This window comes from Psammomys obesus, unplaced genomic scaffold (assembly GCF_907164565.1).
Source record: "Psammomys obesus unplaced genomic scaffold, mPsaObe1.curated_primary_1811, whole genome shotgun sequence".
NCBI classification, from domain to species: Eukaryota; Metazoa; Chordata; class Mammalia; order Rodentia; family Muridae; genus Psammomys; species Psammomys obesus.
Window position 1 is genome coordinate 22,954,379 of NW_026585894.1, and position 14,097 is coordinate 22,968,475.

The 14,097-nt window shown below is 41.1% G+C and overlaps 1 protein-coding gene across 1 annotated transcript; it reads right to left on the reverse strand.

Moving 5' to 3' along the window:
• Positions 1–5,907: 5,907 nt before the first annotated feature.
• LOC129670960 (ferritin heavy chain-like) lies at positions 5,908–6,366 on the reverse strand. Its single transcript, XM_055599565.1, has one exon. The coding sequence runs from the start codon at positions 6,364–6,366 to the stop codon at positions 5,908–5,910; it is 459 nt and encodes a 152-aa protein (XP_055455540.1).
• Between the last annotated feature and the right edge of the window lie 7,731 nt (positions 6,367–14,097).

Here is a 14,097-nt window from a genome sequence, read left to right on the forward strand (position 1 = left end):
ACAGTAGATGTTTTTCAACTCCTATAGGAAGAATTTCTCATTCCCTCTTGGAATCACAAAGCACATTGTGCTTACTTTTTTAAATTTCACCTTTCAGAAAGGTGATGGTTTGATATTTTGCCAGAGCACTGAGATCTTTTAAATCTCTGCTCTAGTATGTTTAATCTCATGGAGATTTTTATGTTTCAGTTGTAGCATTATCAGTAGCCTTTCACAGAGTTCTTTTTGTTCATTCCCTTCGCACCACTGACTACCAACTCCTGCCTCTTGCAAGCCCAAACACCTAATGACAATGAGGGTTACAGTTGACACTGTATCTTTCTGTTTTTGTGCATTTTAAGGGTAACAGTAGTAAAGCAGATACTAAGACTCATAACCAAACCTTCGGCAGAGTGCAGGGAATCATATAAAAGAAGGGGAGTTAGTATGACATGGAAAGGATAGAAGCTCCACAAGGACCAAATATATCTGGGCACAGGGTCTTTTCTGAGACTGACACTCCACCAAGGACCATGTATGGATATAACCTATAACCTCTGCTCAGATGTAGCCCATAGTATCTCAGTAACCAATTGGTTTCCCATAATAAGGGGAACAGGGACTATTTCTGACAGGAACTCAATGGCAGGCTCTTTGACCTCCCCATCCTCCAAGGGAGGAGCAGTCCTGCTAGGCCACAGAGGAGAACTTTGCAGCCAGTCCTGAAGATACCTGATAAAACAGGGTCAGATGAAAGGGGAGGAGGTCCTCCCCAATCAGTGGACTTGGAAAGGGGAAGGGAGGACATGAGGGAGGAAGGGTGGGATTGGGAGGGAATAAGGGAGTGGGATACAGCTGGGATACAGAGTTAATAAAATGTAAGTAATAATAAAATAATAAAATAAAAATTAAAAAAGGGTAAGAGTAAACTCATGGTAAAAGAAGGGGCCTCAGTCAGCTTGAGTCGGAGATTATGTATAAAAAAATCCAAGTGAAAAAATACAAACAATCAGCTAGATCACTATGGAAAATTGCCACAGTGAGATTTGCCTGCAATCTCCAGTTTGGGATGGTGAGAACAGTAAAGTACATTCCCCAACTCCGGCACCTGACAGGCCAACAGCATTAAGGCTTTTCCTTGGGAAGGACTCAGGGCAGCATACTCTTATAAACAAATGCAAGAGAGCCCCCCAGTGGCCAAATGTGGGATGTGACCTCTAATCCTCAAAGCCTAAGTGTCACAACTTCCAAGTCAATGATAGTGATGACTATAAAAGAGGAACAACACAGAAAGAACCGCTGTGAAAGGGCATTCTTATGAATTGTTTACATACAGTATCAGCTAGGCTTTTGTTTCACTGTTGCTAAATATCTGCAAAAATGAATTTTTAAACAGGACAAAGTTGTTCTGCCTCAAAGTTCCAGAGGGTTCTGTCCGTCTTGGTAGAGGGTGTGTAGTATTAGAGAACAGTTCACATTGTGGGAGCCAGAAGACTGTGAAAACAGAAAGGCTGAGCTACTTTTCTTCTTTTTCTCCTTTTATTTTGTCTACACCTTCATCCTGTGGGATGGTGCTATCTTCATTCCCTCCACCTTTCATTGTCTTTCCTGGAAATTCTGTGATGGAAGCATCTAAAAGTATACTTTACTAATCTTCTATATAGTTCCAAATGCAATCAAAATGATCATTAAAGTTAACTATTAAACATCCCTTAACTCATTTATTCTCAACAGCTCAATAAGACTGAAGTATTATCCACACATAACACATGGAGAAACAGAGAGAGAGAAAATAAAGACTGACCTTGATCACATAAGTAAGCAGCTAAGCTGCAATTTGAACCCAGATAGTCTAGGGTGAGATGTCACAGCACCACAGTTTATCACAGAAACAGGAAAGGAGAAGATTCTTCTGCAAAGTTAAAATCTGAAACACTAAGAAAACAGATGCTTTCTTTATGGTTTCTTTTCTTTTTCTTTTTTAATTTTTAAAAATTTATATATGTATACTGTATTTACATCATCTCCTCCCAACTCCTCCCACACCATTCATGCTCTCTGAAATTCATAGCTTCTTTTTCTTTTTCACTGTTTTACACACACACACATACACACACACACACAAATTCAACCTGCTAAGACAGTTTAGTGTTTGGTTGTATGTATTTTGAGGGGACTGGCCTCCTATATTGAATAATCAGTTAAGGGGCTCATCCTGAGGGAAAATGATTCTTCTTTTATTGGTAGTTGCCAATTGCCTATCATGAGGCAATTTCCCCTAAGGGATTTCCCCCATGCATGTAGACATGTCAGCTAATGATATAGTGCGCACTTTAAGTGAAACAGATCAGTGAATGGACACATATTTCAACAGGGAAGCAAAGTACATTAAAAAAAAAAAAGCCTGAGAGTGGGGTGACAAAACATGTCCATTTCCTGGGCACCAAAAAAAAGAGTCATAATCTTAATTTTAATAAAATGTCAAAAAGTATTACAGGAAAATGAAAAAGATAGTTACAACACAGCTAAATATGCTGGAATTTTAGCAAAAGTTCAAAGTAATCCTCCACATTTAAGAAGATGAAGGTAATACATGTGCCTTAGAGATTTTATTTTCATGTTTGTAACTCACTTGTAGCACAGAAGAAAGAAAATATCTCGGAGAATTTGTTCTCGGGCAAGACTAAACTTAGGGTTTACATGAGAGGTATTCCAGGCAGTCATTAAGGGATGGAAGCAGAGATGGCAAATACTTAGAGGGAAACAGGGGAAGAAAGAGTTAGTGGTGAACCCTTTCTTTGTGGAAACGTATGTTTACTGGGAGAAAATTTCTTGTACCTACTAGCATTAAGATAGAGCCACTGAAAAATGCTTCCCCTATATGGAAAGAGGAAATTAGATGTCATCCTGAGCCTGGCAGCAACAAACTATTCTCGAGGTAACTTTGGAGCAGACGTGGTGTAACATTAAAAGGAAATGAACAAGTAGAAACAGCAGCCTTTGAGTGCTCTAATCCATGAGCCCTCCTTTAAATGTCAGCTGCCCTAGACCTGGACCTGAAATTCCCATACCCTCTCTTTACACCTTTTTTCTGGTGGAGTTTGCCTAGTCTTCACTACATCATATACCTATTTGAAAATCTGACTTGACCCCTGGAAGAGGAAGGGCTTGTTCGTTTTTTTTTTTTTTTTTTTTTTTTTTTTTTTTTTTTTTTTTTTTTTTTCCTAGCCTTCCTTAATAAATTTCTACTTCCATATATACTAAAAACATAATAGCTCACTCAGTCCTTCATCCAGGTGTTCCAATTGCAATTAGCCCAAAGGCAGCTTAGTCTCATATGGGTTCCCTAGCAACAAAGGGACCATGAGTCATATGTGACATGGACTTGGTTGCCTGTTATTTTTGTTGTTGTTTTTATTACTTTCACCTAACTGGGCTGCCTTGCCTGGCTGCCGGGAGCCAAAGCTATCTACAGAAGCCAAAGCCAAAGCTATCTCATCAAGACAAAGCTCTCTACTGAAGCCTAAGTCAATTAGTAAGTCAAAGCTATCTAGTGGAGACAAAAGGTGTTTTCTAGGCCAAAGCCAAATAGTGAGCAAAGGTCATTTAGTGGAGACCTAAAGCTATTTAGTGAAGTTATCTAGGACCCTAACTCATGGGTGAGAGACTGTGAGGACATCCGTTTGTTAGAGCATCCGTGAGAAAACATCCCTATGGTATCTTGCAGGCACCCTATTTAACACATGAAAGCACTCTTCCTGTCTCCTGCAGCAGCTAATTACCTTCCCCCTTTCCTGCCTTCTCCCTATATAAGCTGGGTAAAAATTTCTAACAAACGGAAGCCTTGATCAGACAAACAGACTTGGCTCCCTTCCTTGCACTTCTTGTCCTCCCCCCCAATTCCTTCCACTCTCCTCCCTTAGGAACCCCATTGAAGCCTTGCTGGTCCTGGGCACCTGGCCTCAATAAAAGAGGATGTACTAAGTCCTGATCATCCATGGTGGGCTTGTAAGGGAGGGGATCCTTTTTTCTGAGTATAAAGAGAGTGGGGAAAGGGGAAAGAGGTTGGAAGTGGGAGGAGAGGAGGGAGAGGGCTGTGATCTGGATATAAAATGAATAAATGAATAAACTTATTTTTTAAAAACAGCTCCCCGAGTTGATAGTCACTTGCTCAAAGCCAAATCTTAGAACCAAAATTATTCTGTCATCTTTATTCCTTACTACGTGCCCCTGAAAAAATCTTACTGATGTGTCCAAACTCATCTACAACATGCATGATGTCATTTCTTCAGCCACACTGCAATTCAAGATATGCTACTCTCCTACCTGGTCTAGATATTATCTTTTTTGTTTGTTTTTCAAGACAAGGCCTCACTATGTAGTTCTGGTTGTCCTGGGACTCATTTTGTAGACTGACAGGCTGGCCTCGAACTTACAGAGATCCACATGCCTCTGTCTCCTAAGTGCTGGGATTAAAGGCATGCACCACCATCGCCTGGCTTCTATCATTAATCTTGATAGATAACTTGAATGTGTGGAGAGATGTTTAAAAAGTTGATGAAGCACACTTCTCTTTGTGTATGTATAGTTTCTAAAATGGGTAAGTGTGAATGCCAGCAACTTCTGTCTCTCTGCCAGGAATTATAGGCAGCACCATCAAGTAGGCTGGAACTCTAAGTAAAACGAAAAAGGAAAAAAAAATATAGGGAAAACCCACATGTGTTTTCTTTTTGAAAGGGATCCTTTACTTTCTAACACCACAACCAAAAGCAAGTTGGGGAAGGAAAGGGATATTTCTTCTTACAACTTCCGGTCCTAGTCTGTCACTAAGGGAGTCAGGACAGGAACTGAAGTAGAGGCCATGGGGGAACACTGTTTAATGGCTTGCTCCCCACGCCTTGCTCAGACTGCTTTCTGATACAAGCCTCCATCCCCATCTTCTCATGAGTGGCACTATCCAGAGTTGGCTGGGTTACCTCTAACATTAAACAAGAAAATGGCCACATACTTGCCTACAGGCCAAGCTGATGAAAGCATTTTCTCAACTGAGGTGGTTCTGTGTTTCCAGGTGGACCTAGCTTGTGTCAAGTTGACAGAAAAGTAACCAGCGCAGGGATATTAATTTTTTAGCGGTTGCTGCTGCTTCCATAGCCTGTGGGCATTTATCTCCAGGTTTTTTTTAGCCTTTTAATTCCAATTTATTCCAGGTGAGATTTGAAATCTTTAGCATTGGGTCATGTTTTCTTCATTAGCTTCTCTGATTCCTGGGTAGTGATAGAAATAAAACTGAGGAACTTGCAGACCAGGCTAACACTCTATCACTGACTAATACCTGGAGTCTTAATACATTTTTTTTCTCTTTATTTATTCTTCTCTCATGCAGTTCATCCCGACCACAGCCTTCCCTCCCTCCACTCCTCTCAGTTCTCCCACATGCACACCTCCACTCTCCCGGGGATCCACTGCTTTATTTTAATCCATGCCCCATCTCAATTCTTCTACATTGAATCCAGATGCACCGTGTACTTACACTGTTACTATGCACAGATACCATGGCTTCTGGCCACACACCCCATTACAGCCCATTATAACTTACCACCTAGACTCACATGCTTTATAAAAGAAGGTCCTCTCTGAGGGCCCTTGGATCACCTTTTCCCTCCACCCTTTAGAGATTTTAAGCTGAAAGAAGACAGGCCAGGGGTATGTGAAGAGAATCCTCGATCCACATTTTAGATCTGCAAAGGAATATTACTCTTGCTCTTTTAAAGTAATAGTAAGTAAACATAAGTAAACTCAATACTTTTATTTGACTGAAAACAAAATGACTTTATTGGAAACAATGGTCAAAGGGAAGGGGGAAACAAATGAACTTGCTGGAAGGGCAATATGGATGTCCAGGCTAGTAACCTGGAGAAGACTTCAGGGTCATGAAGAAAGTTCCAGCTCAGTTATCTTTGTTAACATCAGCCAGGGAAGTTTGTCAAATAGATCCTCAGCCATGGCATCATTTGGAGACCCCATCTGGTGCATACTGGTCAAGTAGCTGCTTATCTCCTTCAGGACTTCAACTTGCTTTTGCAGGAAATGGTTCTGCAGGAAGCCAGATAAATGGGCATCACTATTGCTGATGGCTAACTTGTGCATGGCCGCAAGGCTTTGGTTAAGAGTCAGCTCCAATTGGAAGGCATAGTCCATGGTTGGAAGGTTGCCAATCCAATCGTTGCAGTCTGGCTTACTGATGGTGTGGCGAGAGATGCTACCACCAGGCCGGTTTTGCAGTGTGAGGAACATCTCAGCATTCACAGTACACTCGTGCGACTTGTTCAGGAAGAAGCTGGTGAAGTTCTTTAGGCCCACATCCTCACGATCACAGCAGAAAGCCATGGACAAAGGAGGTTTGGAGCTGCAGTTGGATATGGCTGTTGACAGCGGCCTCGCAGTCGCGGTGGTAGTTCTGTCGCACTTGAGACAGTGGAGAGACCATGAGTAGTGGCACAAACAACAATGGGTAGCCAGCCCTGGCTCTTGAGAAGCGGAATGGGCAGCGGTAGTGTTGGTGACTATGAGATCCTCGCAGAAGACCCATGGTTGGCGAAAGAGCAACCCACCAGCTTGGACTCCTGGCTGAACAAGTAGCGGAAGCACAGAAAGTGTAGAATGGAAGTTCAGGTCTGTTAAAAGTCTGGTGTTAGAACTTGGAGTTCTGCCTTCTATGACAACTCACATAATTCTGCACTGATAATGTAACAGAACGTTTTGAAAAGTTATTAGTAAAGCACAAACATATTTAGCAAATTACCCAATTTCATAAAGCAAGCTATGTGAATATTACCTAAATGTAATGATTTCATTAACATGCTACTTTTCATGATTCCAGCAGTTATATTTAATATCATAAAGTTTTATTTCAGTGACAACTCTCCTTAGTGACTTCAATGTAAATACTAATGACATTCTTCAGTGAGAAAAAGCAAGTTGGGTCCAGGGGTCATAGCCTGTTATACAATCACTGACTTCCATTAGCTACCTGGGTGATTTTGCTCTATCTGGCCTCTTTGGACTTTTTAACTTTGCAATAGATTGGTAGAATTAAGGAACGATCTCTGTTTCTTGCATTGCATGCCCCCCCCCCCGAATTTGTGTATCAAGAATGCCTGTATCAAGTGTTCTTCTGTGTGTTGGGGGGTCAAAGTGTTCTTCCCCTCTGAGGACACATGATATGGAGCTTTGAGGTGGGCTAAGGACTATTCCAGATTTCAAATTTGGAATCTAAATTTGAATATTTATATCTAAATATAAATATTTATATCTAAATATTATATCTAAATATTTATATTTATGAATATAAATATCTAACACTTCAGGTCCCTTTGAAGCAGTTACACCATTGCGTAAAACTGTGCTATGTATTTGCTTTTTCTTTTGATTCTCAGTTATTTCATTGTGGTTTCAGGAAATTAAAAGTCATCTTACTACTGCAGTTTATTGCCCTCACTACACAAGGATGGGAAACTATTACATAGGGATGAGAAACTACATTGGGATGAGAAACTACATGGTGATGGGAAAAAGTCAATACAAAGATGAGGAAGACAGACTCTTGTGTTTGAGAATTAGAGACACTTATTAATCTCATGGACAATCCAGGAATATAGGTTATTGTTTAATTCCACTTGCACTGTTCTGATACTTTCTTTAAGTATACTTAGCTTTCTACTGGGGTATTTTCATTCTCTAAATTAATCAATCTAAAAACATACTGTTCTGTCCTTAAACATGCCCAGCATTTTCTACTTTGGTGCCTATATCATCTTCTATTTGTGTGTGAAGTAGGTATATGTGATTATTCTGCTACAATGTCTCAATTATCCTTTAAAATTCTCTTGCAAATACAGATAATTACTTCTTGCAGAGTTTTAATATTATTCAAATGTCACATGTCTCCTTGGTTCAAGTACCCATTAGACTATTATATGTTATAATCAGGGAGAAAATAGTGTAAAGAGGAAAACAATGGTAGTGATCAGCATAATCAGAGATATAAATATAAAATATTTACAAACATGTTATTTGAGTTTTGAGGATTTTATGTATGAGTACTGTTTTATGCCACATCTTCCCTTCAGCTCTTCCTTCCAACTCCTCCCATGACCCCCTAAGTTTACCTTTTCAAATTTGTGACCTCTTAATCTTCAATTATTAAAGCTACACACACACACACAAACACACACACACACACATATTCATAAATACAATTGGAAAGCTCATTTAGTGCTGATATATGTGTTTGTGTTTAGGGCTGATCACTTGGGATTGACTAACCAGTTAGGGTCATACATGGTAAAGATAGATATCCCCCACCACTGTAGTCATTTATTGTCTATACCTCTTCATCTAGGTATGTGACCTCATGCAACTTCCTCTTCCACATTGGCATGTCAACTAGTTTTGTCAGAGTTTAAGTCTTGTTTAAGCAACTGTATTGATGAAATTTCATGGATGGAGTTTCCTGTCATATATAGAATACATATTTTCTCAAATGTAATATGATTATGAGCAAAAATGAACCTTATTTTAAGTCATATAGAAACATAAATTTAAGTGGATGTAGATTTTGTAAAATTTGTCCTCTGACCTGAATGGAATTAAGTCAGAAATCATAAAAAGTTATCTTAGTTGGGCATGGAGGCTAACATACTTGCATTGGCTACTTGGTGATTCAGGTCAGCATATGCTATAGTGTGAGACCCTGTCTCAAAAACAAAATAAACCACCAAAAAATATCTGAAAGCCTAAAAGTGTTTGGTAACTGATAATATACATTTAAACAATTCTGCTATCCTTAGGATCTCAGTCTAAACTTTCATTGCTTCTCTGGTCCTTGTGATGGCCAATTCAGGTGAGATATACAGATATACAGTTAGTGTACAATGCAGCTCATACTGATTTCACAGAATGGTACATGCTCAAATGCCAAGAGTGGGCAATGACCAAAGAAATCACTCTGCTGATCTAAAATTTAGGCAGCCTTTATAATATTTTCTTTTTAAAATTAATTTGTAGAACATAATGCACAATTATGGCTTTCATTATGCCATTTTTAACACACTTTGTTTTTATTGACACCCTATCCTTCCTCTGACCTTCCTTCTACATTGATTACATCCCGCATGGGGCTAATTCTACAATATATAATGAATAGAAAATAGTTAAATATAAAAAGTAAATAAATAGGCTAATGAACTGAGTTCACAGTTCTGAAAAGAAGAATTATGAATGGCCAATAAATTTTTTAAAGGTATTCAACATCTTTAGCCATTGGGGAAATGCAAATTAAAAGTTCTTCAAAATATTTTGTAAGGAATCTCCAAAACAAATAGCTTTTCTGGAGGAATTTTGTCCTGCCCAGGTGACTGACAAGCCTATTTAGATTGACTCTTTCTGAGAAGGGTGATGGCATGTGTTTGTTCCTTATCTTAAAGTTTTCTTCTGTACAGTAAGCTTACAAAACAATAAGGATTCCAGAGTCAGGTTTAGTTCTATACTAATGACCTCTTACATAGTTTTGGGTTGTCATACCTTCTCCCAGGGCATGAGCTATAACTCAGTCCCCATTCTTGTGATCAGTAATTAAAGCCCTGATGTTCTAGTTATTGATTTCATGGAATATTTATTATGAAGAAAATATCCAAATCCATGGTTCTCCAATCCTGTTAGTATTCATCCTGTTTGATTTTTTTTTGTCAACTTAAAACAAACTAGAGCCATCTGAGAAGAGAGAACCTTTTTGAGAAAATGCCTCCTCCATGGAGAGTACCTAGATCCCCTGCTCAGATGTGGCCAATTGGCAGCTCAGTCTCCATGTGGATCTCTGAGGGAGGGGATCAGGAGCTGCCTCTATCATGAACTCAGTTGACTGCTCTCTGATCACTCCCCCTGATGATGCAGGCTTGCCAGGTCACAGAAGAAGAGGATCCAGGTAGTACTAAAGAGATTTGACAAGCTATGGGCAGATAGCAGAGGAGGAGTGTTAGTATTTAGGCAGCCTGCTGCTGGGTTGCCTAGTAACCAATGATGTCACCAAGTGTAGCCCACCAGGTAGCCACACCTGGCAGGCATGGTTAAGTTGCTCCTTAAAAGGATCAACCCACCACTTTGTCACTGTCTTGCCTTCTTGCCCTCTTAGTGTCTCACTCGCCTGCTTTCTCCCCTTTCTCTGTTGGGGTGCCCCTCCCTTACTCCTATCATACCTCACTCATTTCTCTCTCTCTCTCTTCATGTCCTAATACACCTCTTTCATATAAAATCTGTTGTGCACATCATCATTTCATTGCTCCTAACATTGGTGCATTGGCCAGGAAGAGCTGTCCTGATAACACTTGGTCTGGTCATACTAGGCATCCCTTAATTGGCCTATGGTGCCTGCAACATATTTTTCTTCTGCTCTACCTATCCCTAACCACCACTCAAACATATATGCCTTAAAACCTACACTTTCTCTCACTGCCCTGCCCTTACTGCACACACCTGTTCCTCTGCTTAAGGCCACTCAGACTTGGCATCCTATGATGTGCTCTGAGCACACAGGATAAGGCAGACACTGATGATATGCCAGAATCAGCTTGGGGAAACTAAAATGCTCACACCAGATGCTGAAACTGCCATGTCATACACAGACACAGCCTGCTTCTAAACTATTGCTGTTAAGTAAGCAATTGCTGGGGACCCTGTGCACACAAAGATGTCTTTAGATTGTTCTGCTGCATCAGGCCCCATGGGCAATGTTTTAAATCTCCCACAGAATGCCTGCCATGAGAGGCTGTCTTAAAGAAGAGGGTTTCCGGTTGTGCAGACTTCCAATCATCCATGCCATACACATGCAGAGAGTTTTGACCGGGCCGGGACAGCCATCCCTGAAGCAAGCACCTGGTCTTTCTATGCCTTTATATCCATGCACCATACATGGCTAGCTGCCGATTTTGGGATAAAGAGAGTGGAGCCATGGCTTCATTGCTATCTCCACTAAGGGCAAGAAAATGGTTTCACCACCGTCTTAACATAGGCCAATCAAGGGCAGTCACATGATTGGCAGCCATCTTGGTTATTAAAAACAAAACAAAAATGCTATGGCTCCCCCCACTGCCAGCTGTAGTTACTACTTTGTTTCAGTGCCACTGTTTTTGGAGCTGCAAAACTGTATGCTCTTGTAGACATTAAAAGGCCACTGCACCCCTTCCTACCTCCATGCTAACGCTGCCTATCTTAGCCGGGCTAAGTAACCTGTCGTACTATTTGGTTGATGAACCACTAACCACATGGTCCATTTCCATTTTTTTACAGCTTCCTCATATTCTCTCCTCTTAGGGAAACCTCTGGCTGCAACACCTGTATTTGGCCTACTCAAATGTCTAATATCCAGTAACACTAAGAGCAATCTGTGAAGTAAAAAACAATTCCCTATTTCTCTTTTTTCAAAGTCTTGTCTATTTCTCTTTGCCTGCTAACTCATTAAATATATTATCTGTTTTTTTTTTTCCATAGTCTCAAAAAGTCTTAAAATTACACTGTAAACCTTAAGGTGATCACATGGTATGAACAATTTTAATCATAATTAATTCTCTGTTTATTTTATCTCCTTTTAGACTAGGACAACAACAAGCCTCATTTTAAATTGGTATGGATTTTTATAAAAATTCAAAGTTATATTTTATAATATATATGATTCAACCCTGGTTCAAGATAATTTTATATAATGCTAAAATTTCAAAGTTATAAAGGTCTGTTTAAATTGAGCTAATTTAAAATGTTCATCTAGAGTTCGGGGGGAGCCAAGATGGCAGCGCCTGGAGAGCACTGTGTCTGAGAAGCGGGACAGCACTGTTCGTGCAGAGACCAGGAGACTGAACTCTGGGCCCTAAAACTACAGCGATGGTGTTTCCCAGGTGAGGGGAGGCTCCCATGGCGTGGGAATCAGTCAGGTCCACTCTCGGCTGCCCAGCCTGAACCGGGAAGAGAACCCGGCTAACACGGGCTTTGGGTCTCCGGGCTGGTGCCTCAAGCCTGCGTGTCCCAATCACTTTCCCAGGCTGATTGGTGGGCACAAGGGTGCCTGAGACTGAGAGTCTCAGTCGCAAAAAAACCCCACGGGGAAGGAAAGTTGCGAGTCTGATCACGGGTCACCCAGTCTTTCCCTGGAAGGTCTCACGAACCACGGGTACCCGCCGCCATCACAACTGAGCTCCCGCTGCACAGAGAGCTGAGTGCCCAGCTCACCGGTACAGACGAGCTGCATGCCCCAGTACAAAAGAAACTGAGAATCCCTGTCTGGAGAGGGCCTCACAGGGAAGGAAGAAACCGTGCTGCTGGGGTCACCTAGGCTTTGCCTGGGGAAAGTCTAGCAGACCACAGATCGCAAACAGGCGAGTACGCCCAGCCATCACAGATCCGGGCCCAAGCAGGGAGCACAGAGTATTGGGAACCCAGCTCCCGCAGACTAGCAGGTGGGCGCACGCTCCTCCAGCCCAGAGGCCTGCTTTGTACCAACTTCTCCTTACAGACAGAACTGTGTGCCCCAAGACACCAGAGTCTTAGAGTCACTATCTGGAGAAACCCTCACAAGGAACAAGGAATGAAGCAAAGGGGACAGACTTAGGCAACCCAGTAGATCCCCGGAAAAGGTCCCACAGATTGACCCAACCCAGGGAACTGCTGTGCCCCAGATAGCCTGCTGTTACCAGGAGAGCAGTACTCATCCGCCACAGATTACCTCTTGGGTTCTGGGGCACAGAGCCCCAACCTCAGACCTACAAAAGACCAGGAACCCTGAGATCAACCCCCAGATACTGCTCTAAGGGGCAACCAGTTATCCCTAACAAAACCAACCAAACCACGGGACACACAGGTTACAGCAGCTGATCACTAAATTTACAGCAAGAAACCCAGAAGGAGGGCAGCTGTCTCCAGGACTTCTCCCGGTGAGACGAGAGCCCTCTTGACTAATCAGGACCACAGTTACCACCCAGGTCTCTATGCCTGAGGTGAGCTGCAGCAACTCCTAAAAAATACCGGCCATCCAGTGACTATACCCAAAAAGCTGAGACAGCTTCCTTCAGGAAAAACCATCTTCCTGCCAAAGGGATTCTCTCCACTACAAGAGTCCAGGAACAACCAGAAACTAACTTCAAACAACTAAGATACCCCAATGGATAGAGGACAGCGTAAAAGTTCAACCAACAAAAGCCAGAACAATATGGCATCTCCAGAACCCAGTTATCCAGGGGCAAATAGCCCTAGACACCTCAGCATAATTGAAATTCAAGGAGATGACATAACATCTATGCTCACGAAGAAGATAACAGAGGAAACAAATAAAATACGAAAAGAAATAGAGGAAGCTGCAGCCAAACAGTTTGTGGCCTTTAGAAAGGAAATGCTTAAATCACTGAATGAAATAAAAGAATCAGTGGATTGTTCAAACAAACAGCTGAAGGAATTGACTGAAAAACATGAAAATACAGTCAGACAGGTGAAGGAAACCAACAAAATAGCCCAAGACCTGACGATAGAATTTGAAAAATTAAAAAAAAAAAAAAAACAAACATATGGAAGTAATTGTGGAGAGAAAGAACTTAGGGAAGAAAGCAGGAACTACAGAGGTTAGCATAACCAATAGGCTACAAGAAATGGAAAACAAGAATCTCAGGTGTGGAAGATACAATGGAAGAAATAGATGTATCTGTCAAAGAAAATGTTAAATCTAAAAAATTCCTGACACAGACGGTCCAAGAAATTCAAGACAACATAAAAAGACAAAACCTAAGAATAATAGGAATAGAGGAAAAAGAAGATTCCCTGCAACAAGGCCCAGAAAATATTTTCAACAAAATCATTGAAGAAAATTTCCCCAACTTAAAGGAGAGGCCAATAAGAATAAAAGAGGCCTGGAGAACACCCAAAAAATTAGACCAGAAAAGAAAATCCTCCAGCCACATAATAATCAAAACCATAAGTATACAGAACAAAGAAGAAATACTAAAAGCTGCAAGAGAAAAAGGCTAAGTAGCATATAATGGCAAACCCATTAGAATCACACCTGACTTTTCAACAGAGACTATG